We start from the raw sequence: 13,870 nt of genomic DNA, 5'->3' as shown, positions 1-13,870 counted from the left end.
AACAATAAGATGACCTGGTAAGTTCCTTTCCACTAAGTCACCATTTCACTTATTTCATAATTTTTTAGAGTAAAAAGAAGCTATTAAGAATCAAACAGCTTCTACTTTTTTAGATAGATAACACATTTCTGAAATTATTCATTAAAAACGCTTTTCCAATGGTGCTCATTTGTTCATAAATTTACTATTGCTAATCAGTGTCATATACTGTTGGAGGTCCGCTGTTATAGATAGTTAGACAATAGATACCATCTCCATTAGCCTCAATTCTTCTACAACGTTTGCAAGGACTTGAAAACCCTGTTTCATTCCCAATCATCTGATGGACTGCTCCAATATTTACTCAGGGTGTAGGGTTTGCACAGATCTTGCCCCAGCAGCCATGCACTGTCAGCACCCTCTCCGCTGACCAGGTTCACTTAGAGTTCAGGCCTAAATTAATTCACAAAAGCCACTGGTCTGTCCAGTAGAAGATGAGCAGGGTGGCTTCCCAAAGGTCAACCGAAGCATTATCTCTCCTCGAAATTAATTATCAGTTTTGAACGGAAATCAACTAAAATATATTTATAAAATAACTGATGAATTAATATATAACAACTAGTTTTGTTATTAAAAAAGTTGAACTATAATTGAAATTTGGATATTGGTTACATTGAATGTAATTTTTCAGCATTTTTGTATGAGTACAAAATAATACAAATCAAATAATAATTGTATCTAAAGGGCAGCTTGCATTTTGTGAGGTATTTTGTCCCATAGCACACTTAAAAATTCTGGGTTGTTTCAATCCATGGTAGGGTAACATATGGACAAACCCAATCTTTTGTTTAAATTAACCTAGAAAATATGAAACAGTTGTCCATATTTTACTCAACCATGGTTTGAAACAATTTAGCATTTCGTTACCTAAATCTGCCAAACCGATGTCAATCCGATTCAAATGGCCAGAAAAATCGTCAGTTGCACCTTACCTCAAGGTTGTATTTGGTAACATTAGTTAGTGGACTAGTTAACATGAAGTAAAAATAATTCTACAGCATTTATTGATCTTAATTTATGTTAATAATGCAACATTTATGTTTTTAAAATAAAAGTTATGTAAACATAAATCAATGCACAATGAACTAACACAAAAAATATTATTGGCATTGACTAAGATTAAAAAAGACTAATAAATGCTCAAAAACTATTGTTGGGTACCACATTTATGTTAACAAACACAACCTTACTGTAACGTATTACCAAAACACCTTTGTTTTGCCATTTTTATGATAATGCATTGATATGGTATTATGTGATCTCAAGGACGAAAAACTGATTGGAAAAATATCCATACAATCGAATTTGTGGGTCAAGGAAAAGTTACAATGTAATGTTTTTAGAATGTAATCGAATGTTCATTAGAAACATAATGTTTGTCGTAGGCCCTTTTGAGTTGTGTACCTTAGGTTTCCTACTGGGTCTCCCATCTGTGGGCATCAGTGGAACAGCCATAGTGCTGCAGAGACAGATGTTCAGCTAGCCTGGAGGAGGAGGGGGCTGTTTTTCACCAGGTTGTCAGCTTGCATAAAAGCCTTCACAGTAGAATGTGGGACAAGAAGAGCAGACCAGATACTGGAGAGTTAGGGGAAGACAAAAATAGCAAAAATCTTTAAACACTGATCTAGGTAAGAAGTGGCTTAATCAGGAAAGACAGAAAGATATAAATGTGTCTGGAAAAGCGCCTGCAGCAGTCAGCGACACTCATTTAAAGCTAATTTGGTGAATAGTGTAGTGACCTTTTAAAATTAGCATAAGGCAAACATTATACATACTAATAAATTATATAACAATAATTAATAACATTGTTTGTTAATGTGATTTTAAAACAGTAAAATCAGATAAATTCTATCCTGGATTTGACTAGCAACTGAAACTTACATGTATGAATATCTAGGATCTGGTATTTTATGTATTCCATCTTAACAAGGAGAATACATCAGCCCTCTAAAAACAGCGAAAATTTGCGTTAAATATTCAACGCCTTGAATAAAATCATATTGACAGGTACACCGCCTTTGCTGTCAGGTCACTTTTAAGGTGATGTTGAGGAGATCTAAAGCATGCAGTGTATATGCTCTCCCTGCTGGGTGTGCTTGTCAGAGGGTCTTTTACAAATCAAATGCCTGGCTTGACTTCCTGAGTCTTGTTCAAGTCCCTCTGAAGCATGTCACTCCGCTGGGATGCGTGACCTCAAAGAGATAAAAAGAATACTGTATACACTATTCATGGGGTCAGAGGGTCATTATATGTGTCTTGCCTTTCACAGACATACAGTCAACAGCAAAGACACTGGCCACATGCGCCCTCCTCCATTCGGTGCAAACAGGAAGAACAGGAAGATTTCCTCTTTCGCTCTCCACATACTGACCCACACAACCATCCCCCTCTGACTCAACTGTATCTACGTCCTCACGAGGCGATTCAATCAGCGCAATACTTTATAAGCAAAGTAACTGAGAGGAACAAGGTTCCTGGTTTTGCCTCCAAGACCATACACAAGGGTTGGGATATTGTCAATTCGCAGCAAACAGATATTGGCCTAGCTCAGTGTGAAACACTTTTATAGCATAGCACTGATTGAGTGAAGTTATCACTTTTGCTCAGAACGGGTTTTGCAGTTGCCTATGGAAAATAAACATTACAGACGTCATATTTGAATTGAGGAATTTCCTGCATGTGCTCTTTGGATTTTCAAGCCTGGCAAAGTGTGGTGCTCCGTCAGTCACGTGAGTTCGAGAGGAAAGTCGTGTGCGCCAGAGGGAGACAAATGAAAGCTGACAGATCATTTTATCAGGGACAGATCGTTGATCTCACGGACTCCCTCCCTGGTCTCTTTTAGAAGGCGGTGAAGGCTGAATATTAGTGGATACTGATACAACACACCGCCCCGGCTCTGAATCCCAAAGGCTTTATATTCTAACCAGCAGAATATGAGGTACGACCCAATGAAGTCTGCGAAAGCAAAGATGTGTGAGATTTTATTAATAATATTATTTAATGCATATTTGCATTTACACACATCAGTTGCATAGAAGCTTACAGCATATGCAATAAGTTAAAACAGATACAAACGAATACAGTGATATAACTAAAGTATTTTTCATTTATGGCATCATGGATATCACATGTATATTTCTTTAACATATTCATATCTCTTATATCTGAAACAATCCCTACCCTCTATAAAGTTGTTCATAGCATCTGTAAATACACATGCAGAAAAAATTAAGATACCACATTTTTATGAAATAAGCATTTAGTTGTATTGTGGCCATTTCACTACAGTGTCTGTTGAATTTCAACAAAATGAAACCTCACGAGTGACATACAATACTCCAACAGCAATGTTGGAAACATGAAAACTGTGATAAAAATCAAGGTTATTGTACAAATTACATTTTTTTTACTTTTCCCAAACACACCTGACACACAAGAGAATATGAACTTGTTTTCTTTGCAGTATCTGAGGTCTGAAAAAATCTGTTTTCATTTTCTGCAAATAAACACTTATTTTTATTTGAAATTTCGAAGAGATATTCTCAGCGGTTAATAGATTAAAACAAAAATGATCATTATACCCCAACACCTACCTGTAAAACATACATTTAGAAAAACTGAAAATAACCTTTTCCAGGGCTGTATGTGCATTTTGTACATATTTTGTCTCTAATAGTTTTTGTATTCAGTCCATAATTTGTATTCCAAAAAAAAAACCTTTTCTGAATATGTAAATAGAAAATAACTGTGCATGCACGACATACAAATGAAGCTTTTTCTGCATTTATCAAACAATTTATACAATAAAGTGATTCCGGGCTATTTCGATCTTAGGAAAGCTTTGCATTCAGGAACCAAAAATGTTAGTAGAAAAACTAACTAGAATAAAAAACTTAAATTAAAATTAAATTCACATATGTGGGTGACAACATACATTGACAATCCCTATAAGCATCTATAATACTTTTCCCCCTTTGCAAATATTTACCACACAGGTCCTAAGCATCCACACAAACATCTTCTAAGTGCTGCTTGTATGTGCCTAAAGTGTCTCATGCATGTGTGCGGATGTTAATTAGCTGCAAGTAGCTGATCTGAGATCATGTGGTCAAATCAGAAACAGAAATGAGCCAGAGGCTTGTCAAAGGCCAAAGTGTTTTAGACCGTTTAACAGCAAAAGCATCATAAACTGGTTGATATAGTAATTTAATCTCATAATGGAATACGCTAAACTCCAAAACTGTTTCAGTGTCTTTACATTGACCCCTGGTCTCTCACGGGGTGTGTGACCGTGTTGGAGTGTGATTTTTGTCAGGTTGGGCGGGCGGGCTGGGGGGGGTCTCTCAGATGACAGAGTTCTGCCCCTCCCCCAAGTGAAACGCAAATGAAAAGGAATGCAGAGATAAAAAGCCAGTGTTCACAGATAAGGGGACAGAAGAAAGGAGAGGGCGAATGCTAAAGGAGCTCTCTTGGGGAGATGAGAGGTGCTGATGGCAGTGTTGGTGGTAGGAGATCATAGCAGGTTCCTCTCATCAGCCCGGGCCGGTGTTTGATACTGGGTCTTTGTCGCCCTTTCAGCTGTGCATTGTTGGGAGGTGTAATCCTGGGCGGATTACAAAGGCAAGATCCTTTCATATGGCTGTGCCCAGCAGGCAGGAGGCAGAGCTCATGCTGGAGTTGAGGGCCACGCTCATTCCTCTATCTACCTTCACAAGGGGCCAATAGCTGCAGGGACAGTGACGCAGGGGTCATTCGGTCATGTCCTCTCCTTGGAATTCTACTCCCCCTTTTCCATTCAGATGTTTTTCTTTCAAGATCTTCCTCCACCCAGTACCTGCGGAAAACACCTTACATCTAACCCACGCGCAGATAAATAACAGAACGCATCTAAAATTAAGTTACACGTTTCGCAATGGGTTGACTGTAGAGTATCACAGTACGTTGTCCTACTTTTTTGTAGGGCATGCCTGTAAAATAATACATTAATAATCTCTTTTGCGATTGCTTGGCACTTTTATGTACCAGGGTTTGTTATTAAAATCTACATTTATTTACCATTTTTTTTGGTAATCATTGGTCCTAATACACCTTTGAATTGATTTTTATTTATTTCTTAATGCTAATTCATCTGTTGTCTCAATTACATGTTTCACCTATTAAGAATTAATATTAAACTGTAAATATTCGCAACATCAAATATAAATCACATTTAAATCTATGAAAATCTATACACAAGAAAAAAACATATTCCAGTAGGCCTATTTAAATATTTTTTTGAAATTATTTTGGTGTCATTTCCACCACATTGAACAATTTTATCCCTGGTAATGTTTATATGTTATCTATAAAGTTTACTTAGTGTGTAAAAAGAAATAACACAAAAAACAGACAAATAGGGAATTTAAAACGAAATAAATATCAATTAAAAGATTGAACATGCACAGTAACGAACAAAAACGAAATGCTTATTTAAACAAATGTTGATTTTAATAACACACCATGGGAACTGTGAACAAAATACTCGAGGAAATAAGATAAAAATGTAGGTTTCAGTTGTCAAAACAACTGTAAAAAAGTATAGTTCTCACAATAAAAAAACAATGTTCTCTGTTCCCTGCTTCTCATACAAAGGCTGTCCTATATCAAATAAAGTATGTGCCTCAAAGCATTTTGAGTTAATAAATAAGGTGATCATGGGCCATGAACACAATTTTGTTTGGTGTTTACAGACTCTTAGGCTGTCACAGAGACTACAAGATTCACTACAATTATTTCAGTAATATGCGTCAAATAATTAGAATGATTCCCTCATGAATAAATGAAGGAGGGGAAAAACGAATGGAAAATGAATAAATTAATTTAATGTAAAAATCTCCATAATAAAAACCATCATCCCTTGTCTTGGAAATATCAAAAAATACTAATAGTGGTGTTTGCTAAGGTATCCTCTAGCTACACCCAAGCAACCTCCTAAAACCCCACAGAAATGCACTATAAATCATACAGAACACTGTAGAAACTACATAACAATACACTGGAAACCACTGACAAGATGACAACGCAAATATTGACTGTTCATCAAACCACTTCCCATTTTAATATTTTGAACAGATTTATTACTATTTGTATTACCACAGTTTCATTAAAAATACTATAGGCATACGGACAAACTACCCTGGTTAATGTTAGGACAAGCAGCTTTCACATTTTCTTCAAAAAAAGTAAAAATCTAGTATTACACCTTACTGAATTTGGAGTCCAATGCACGGTTTATGTTGGCCACGTATAATCTTCAAGGTAAAATATATCCTACTTAATGTGAACAGATTAGTGACAGCGCTACAATTTCATAATCAATCTGTATAATCAAAACAAACGGTTCTTGGTCTGATTAAATGTAGTAATTAATGTAATAACTTCAACAACAGAAGATTAGATTCCCTGTGTGACTTAAACCTTCAGTCATTCACATCTATTGGATCGAAGGGCCGATTCACAATTCTGAAAACAATTGTGAAATGTTTTTGCCAAATGATACAAATGAATCACAGAGAAGTGTAGTCTATGACAGTTTGGCTATGATAACCTCACACTGGTTCATAACTGTACAACGTAAACAGCGTTGTGTAGCATCTCGGTAACACGCTGCACTTCAATACTAATGTAGAATCACGTGACTCGACGAATCATGGGCCTATTGCGACCTTATCTTCTTGATTCTTTCAAAGTGAAGAGATTGTTGTGGGTACTACTTACACATTAGACCGTTGATGCTACAGATGTGAGAGTCTCCTTTGTCATTTGTTGCGATGTGATGTTTCTGTTTATGGGGTTGCTAAAATCTTATTAGACGCCTAAAGGCATCAGAACAGATTCAACATTGTGTCATCAATAGTCCGTAATGTGGATGGCCTCAAAATATTAAAGATTCACTTCAGACCGTTACACTGCAAGTCACATTATTGGATGCTGTTACTGGGCTACATGCTTGTTTCATTTACATGACATGTTTTCATGTGCACTTCCTTTTATGCCCTCCGTGAACTTCCTCGTGTCATCTCAACTTCTTTCAGAACGCGACTTCGTTTTGTGGATGACAAGTGGCATCAGATTCATGAAGAATCATTTTTGAGTGTCAGTCCTTGACATCATTAGCCTATATTTCATCTACGTTAACATCTGTTGACGTGATGGGAACGGTAGTTGACGACTTCAGACAACTATTAAAAGGTATTTTCGTTTTTTAAATTATTATCTGAAGCAAATTACGCTATTTATATGCTATAAAATAACATAGAGTGTGGCTGTGTGTACCCTTAATAAAGTTAACAATGTTAACTTAATAAAGTTTATTATAGTGCAAGTGTAGCCACGTTGTTCTTTGTGACAGATTCGACAATTTGCATTACTATGGTTTTACCATAAATACCATAGTTAGTCTTAAAACCATCGTTAACGGGGGTATACGAATACTTTTGTTTATTGAAAGAATATATAAGTATTTTATGTCTCAACATTGTGAGAACGTGTCAATTTATATTTTATTCACTAAATGCTCCTGTGTATAAAATCAACTGTAATATATACATTCTTACTGCTTAACCAGAGTTGCATTTGAAAATTTCACATTTGAGCTTGTGGTTTAAGTCTTAAAGTAGACTACACTGTACACCACATTATGATTTAATGGGTTTCATTGTCTCTGTAATTATCCTGTCAGGCTGTGATTACCCCAGAGAAAAACATTTTGTACAAAATGGCCCTTTATGAATGATGCCAATCACAAGATTGGTATCTTTTCTCTAACACACAGACAGGATGACTATTGTCATCCACACATTCTGTTCTCTATGTAATTTGCATAAAGAAGCACTCTTTTTGTAATTATTTGCATATTTTAAAACACATGTGCTTCTTTGATAATACAGTACAACATGGGATAATGGTCAATTTTGCTCTTATCACACCTGGAATACAAGAGAAAAGTTTTAACAATTTAGCTTTTTGAGTTCTTTATTCATAATTATTGTTTGCTCGTTTTTTAATGTTTGTATGATCCTTTTACCAAATTCTAACATCTGTTTTTTTAGACTGTGAACTGTTTATCTTTGACATACTTCAGGACGAGGAACTCAGTACCGGTGCTCATGAAGCCAGGGAAATTCTCCTGCGAAACTTTTTTGTCATCCAGAAAAGGTGAAAGAATTGCAGTATGTTTAATTCATGTGATCACACACTTAGAGTTGACACTAGGATCAAACATGACCAAGAAACAAAATGTAAATTTAGTTTAGAAGCAAATACATGAGGTTCTTTCTTCCAGTAATGATGAAACTAAACATACGACAGTTAAACAGGCAGGAAGTGGATTGTTCTTCTATTGTTCTGTTTTTAGAGTTTAGTAGAACAATTACACCTATCTACCCACTTGAGTGGTTTTGTGGTCTGCTGTGCTAAAACAAGGTGTTTGCAAGGAGAGCATGCATGCTTTTTTCAGCACTTGGTCACATGAGCGTCGATCTATTGCAATATTTGCAAAGACTGCCGTGCACAGCTGCATGCATGTGATTCAGATATCAAACCAACAGATCTACCAGATCTGAGGGCTCTGTAAATCTTTAACAATTTATATTACTGCATTCATTATGTATCTGAAACATTCTTTCACAAAGATTGAAGAACAATGTGTTTAAATGTGACATTAGGGATATTTAATGTCACTGTTTACTTGGCAGTATAGATATTTACATTTGGTACCTGTGTGGATAATTTAATCTATCTGAATATAATTATGTTTATATGATATTAATAAAAATCTTAGCATTACTGTAGTAGGTTTCTTTTCAATTCTTAGGATTTTAAATAAAAAGCAGTTCTTCTCTCAAAATGTTTTATTAATCCTCTCTTGCTTTGCAGACATCCACAAGAATTTCCCCACACATGTAAGCTGTTCCATTTTTCCTATTAATTGCATCACTGTGTTATGCAGATAAGTGTCTCACCCACATTTCCACTCTTGTTCTGTCTTTCCTGGAACAAAAGTTCTATAGAAAACTGTCTGGTTTCACAAAAATGATTAGAGTTTCCTCCCACGCCTGGTATTTATATAAGTCATCTGTTTTAACAACATTTCTACTTATATGAAGCTCTTTCTTATTTCTTTCAACCCCAGTTGAAACCAGTCAGGAGGATAGTTCAGATGACAACCGGAGCAACAGTCTGGGACGTTCTGCCCCCTCAGACAATGTGTCGGTGGCCTCTGACTACCAAGACGACGCCAATCCGGAGTGTGAGTACCGTGTGAATGTATGTACGTTAAGGAGTGTAGGATTTACAGGAAACTTTTCTAAAGCATTTTAGCACATTGTGTAGTGCTATCTGTTATAAGGTATGTGATGGTTTCTATAGTAATGATGAAATACCCCAGTGGATGTGTTTGGTAACAGATCACCCTCTAGTGGATTCCCACAACCATGCTGCTGGCAGTGAGGAGTGTGTGAAGGGGAATGAGAGGGTGGTCTTTTACCTCCATGGAAAGGGGAGGAAGAGCTCCCTCCAGTGGCAGGAGAGCTGGATGTCAGAGCTTCAGAAGTGTTTTTTGAGCTGGCTGTTGAGTTATGAGGGGTTTTCGGGGTTGTGGTATGTTTACACTGTTTGCCTTTGTATAAGAGTGTTGTTCATTTATTATATCCCTCTTGTCCTTCTGAACAATATGTGTATTAGAGTTTGGCTCCCCGATCTGAAATTCAAACTTTAAAAGGAGCATGCAAAAGAAAGAAAGCAAGAGAAAATGAGAAACAGGATGTACAGCAGATTGAAAATGGCCAGTCTGAAATCGGTTTGTGTTTGCATTCTGGTGTGCTGTGCGGATTGTTTTTTACGAACGTGGGCAGTTTGCAATGGCTTCAGGCCAGATTTGTGACAGATTATCTGCCGCTTGTCCAGCTGCTCATGCAACTCAACTCTCTACCTGAGGGCTATTTTATCAATCTTCTCTTTTTATCAGTCATCATACAACTGACAGTTTTATCAGAAGGATCAAAAGCCTGAAGCTTTGTAGAAAAAGTAAAAATAGTCAATTAATAAATTAATTACTTTCAATGCATTAGCACTGATCTCTTGTAATCAGCTCCAAGATGATACTGGTGATACGTATTTTAAGTTCATAGGTAAAGTCTTCTTATAACATTCACAATCAAACAGATAAATACTAAAAGGGTGAAAAGGATTGCTGCATAATTTATAAAAAGTTGAGGTGATGTAATGTTGAAAAAGTACATTTTATTGTTTTTATTGCGAGTAAAACTTGTCCATTCACACAAAACCGCTAACCTCCTTGGTAAAAATAAATCCTCCATCATCCTATTTTTTTATATGGTTGCAGTTTAAGAACAAAAGGGGTCAGACCCGTGTGTGTTCCTTTTTATTGGGATCTTTGCCGGAAAAGGCGTGTAAGTCAAAGAGTAGTAACTCGAAGAAGATTCGCATCATGTCGCCCTTTCAATAAAGATAATGACCATCAAGGGCAAGTGCAGTTCAGGGTTCACTTTTAGTTCACCGATCGGGAATCGCACATCAGACCCTATGTGAGGGCATTTGAAATTTCAACGGGAGACCATTTCAGAGCATATGAAATTAGAATGAGAAAAATGAATACGTTCATGAAGATTAAAGTCTCAATGTGCTCCATTTTCAGCAATTCAGAATTCAGATTTTCTCATTTGCTCTTTATTCAATAAAGACCCTGCGTGCTGGGAGCTTTTCAACAAATTTTTTTTATCTGAAGTGAATGAAAAAAAGCCAATGCATATGTAATATGAACGAGCTGGTGTCCTTGCATGCTGATATTTTCAAATTTTCCCCATCGTACCAGAGGGTAAATATAGTTCAGTATAGGCATTCAATTCCTGCTCTGTTACTTGCACTGTGATGTCATATGCTTGCTTGTGTGAGGAAGGGAAATTGACTGTGTCTGCTCATGCTCTAACCTGAGTGGAGGACGGGGGAGCAGTTGACTCGTTGGTGGGAGGAGTCAGTTTTATTTCATTTAGCCAGGGCTGCCTCTTCGTCTCCAGAGGGAGGTTTGACACCAGATTTGTTATAGCTGACAGGAACAGATGGGCGCTCTATTGTCAGGGCCCCTGTCTGTATGGTAATGTGAACTGAGTTTCACCCGCAGACCGCACGGTTGACCCCACCGTGCCTGCAGCCTCGTCTGGATGACAGCAGCCCTGCAGCCGAAGATGGGAAGCTCAGGGCAGGAGGAGCTTCACAGTGGGGTGGATATTTAGCCAGGTCAAGTTTAGGAAATGCAGAAAATAGCGAAAAAGCATTCTCGTTGCTTTGAAGAGCAGTGCATGTTTATGCACAGGTCAATCACTACAAACATCACCATCTAAAAATATCACTTTGCGTTTTAGTGATTTACAGATTCAAACCGAAAGATCCACAAACAATTACAGTAATTACAAACGCAGCAGAAAAAATGTACGGTTAGCTGCTGACCGCTTGTATGTTCAAGACGCTATATCAATGTATGGACTATCAAAGGCTGCACATGCTCCAGGCCCTTTGTGTTCATTGACTTGATTTATGTCCAGAAACAAAAGCTCCTCTCGTTCCTGTTATCTTACCCCACCACGTCTCCCCGTGCAGGGCCAAAAAGAAGCCAATCACAGACAAGGCGAGGATTCTGAGTTAAGTTGCGCCTTTATCGCAAATTAGATCATCAAGATGTAAATTTGATTTTTTCAAGATCCTACAGGCTTTAAACGAATGACTGAGTTGGTTAGGAAATTGATTTGTGTAATTAATCTCCAGAGAGTCCAAAAAAAGCTTACATCAATGAAAAAGACATTTTAGCCTTGTTAAGCACCACTCACAAACCAAAGTGACCAGCCTAATATGCAAATCTATCGTGTCATGTACATCATCATAAGCACAATTACTGCCAGGGATTATTTCGACAGAGCTCCTGCAGTCTCATTTTGTTTAATTTGGTCCTTTTCGCAGTTTTCTAGACCCGATGCTTGTATAAGAACGCATAGAGGCATGCAGATGTACTGTAGAAGCAGTGGATGCACCTTAATTGACCTCAGTGCTTGTGTCAGCTGGGACTCATCCGTGTAGCCTCTCAACTAAACATAAGGTTGCAGCCCATTCCTGTGAGTGCCCACTTCTTTGAGTGTTTCTTCCTCCCTACAGTAAACTTTTGACCCCTGGGTCTTGTTCTGGTCACTTCGTGACCTGTCTGAACTGCGTCTAGGGCAAGAGTGTCTACATTTGTCGTCCTCTGTTGCCATAGCAACATCAAAGTTCAAATAAAGTTCCTTTGGCGGGGACAGGATTATAATTTTTTAATAATATAAATTCAAATATAAAAAATGAAAATAAATAAATGAAATCGAATCCACCCGTCAATCTATCCGCACATCTGTTCTGTAATCATCCATTAACTTCCTCCAGCCGCAATTAATATGGCTACATGCTTGTGTGCAGTTAATACGAGTAAAGTATGAAGCATTGGCAGGCTTCACGGGGCATGTTAAATGATTTTGGCAAAGATGACACCATCTTTTCCCCTCATCCTCTGCAATGCCGTTTTCCCAGTCCCTGTTTCCCTCCGCATTAATTAATTGAAATAGACACATTATGAGAACCGAGCATCCTTAGTGCATCACTGCTTCAACCATAAGGGTTCAAAAGTTCACTTGAGTCTCTGAAGACTGTGATGCTGCTGCAGATGCTCAAATTTTCTCTCTCTCCCTCGCTCTCTGTTTGTAATTTCACTGCTTCACCCAAACAGGCTCTCACTTTCCCTCCTGCCCAGTGAACTGACAATTCAGAAGAGATTTTCAGCCGTTAATGTAATATCGTTGTGCATTGATGAGTCAACATCGCGTATGTTGCAATATTCATCATTTATTTTCTGCTATGTTATCTTGCATTGTTCATTTAAATATTTCTAGGTCTAGTAAAGTTACAATGGGTGAGGAGAGGAAGTCTTTCATGACTTGCATTGTATGGCATGGACAGAATAGGAAGTCACAACCTTGAGCGTCTAATCTTCTTTGCAGCTTGTCAGTATCGCAGACAAATGGCAAAACGATTCAATGCTGTGGGTTCAGCTAGAGGTTAGCCTTTCCAGGTACCTCCAGTTCTCTCTCTCTCTCTCTCTCTCTCTCTCTCTCTCTCTCTCCTCTCCCCCTTTACCCATCTTGCAAATGAGAATTTGATTTTTCCCTCCACTGGATTCCATTTCTGGAGATTGATGAAGTTTCGATGCAAGGCCCAGGTGGCCTGATGCTTTCATTGGGAAACAAATGAAAGTGTGTGTAGGTGTGTTAGTCGGTACACCCACAGAGAGGGAGTACTGTTCAGATGTCTGTTTTTAGTTTTAGCTAAATGCAGATTTGCCCAGTCTGTTGCAATTTTAATGTTCGTCATTTTTCATGGCAGTTGGGAAAAAAAAATCCCCCCTAAAAAATTAACATTGGCTAATTTAGAATGTTTATTCTACTTTATGTTTAATGTAATCCAGTCAAGATTTCTTTCTGAGGTTCTTTGAGTAGCTTTAGAGTATTTTCATATCTTTAAAATGAGCAGGAGAGGCTGCCAGAGATTTTCTTTCCATTAAATGTCTTTCTACAATCTGATTTGTCAGTCTGTGTGGGTATCATTTATCTGTTTTAACATGGAAAATACTATGTCAAACGTGAGATTTGCCATATGTTTTCCACTGAGTGTTGAAACATGTAATAATCATAAAAGAGTTTTGACTTGGTTCTGAATTAGAGTGTCGAGTGACAAGCTTTCTGAATATGGGAGGTTT

The 13,870-nt window shown here is 37.5% G+C and overlaps 1 protein-coding gene across 1 annotated transcript in view; it reads left to right on the top strand.

Moving 5' to 3' along the window:
- Positions 1-6,721: 6,721 nt before the first annotated feature.
- The window catches only part of skap1 (src kinase associated phosphoprotein 1), a 28,270-nt gene continuing 21,121 nt past the window's right edge, over positions 6,722-13,870 (top strand). Inside the window, exons 1-5 of the mRNA XM_056771960.1 lie at positions 6,722-6,820; positions 7,113-7,269; positions 8,130-8,235; positions 8,956-8,981; positions 9,212-9,328. Coding sequence (XP_056627938.1) covers positions 7,230-7,269; positions 8,130-8,235; positions 8,956-8,981; positions 9,212-9,328 — 289 coding nt within the window. The 5' untranslated portion in view covers positions 6,722-6,820; positions 7,113-7,229. The remainder of the gene's footprint in view (positions 6,821-7,112; positions 7,270-8,129; positions 8,236-8,955; positions 8,982-9,211; positions 9,329-13,870) is intronic.

The sequence above is a fragment of the Triplophysa dalaica genome, chromosome 17 (genome assembly GCF_015846415.1).
Source record: "Triplophysa dalaica isolate WHDGS20190420 chromosome 17, ASM1584641v1, whole genome shotgun sequence".
NCBI classification, from domain to species: Eukaryota; Metazoa; Chordata; class Actinopteri; order Cypriniformes; family Nemacheilidae; genus Triplophysa; species Triplophysa dalaica.
Note: the sequence above shows the minus strand (reverse complement) of the source record. Positions and strands in the feature narration are given on the sequence as shown.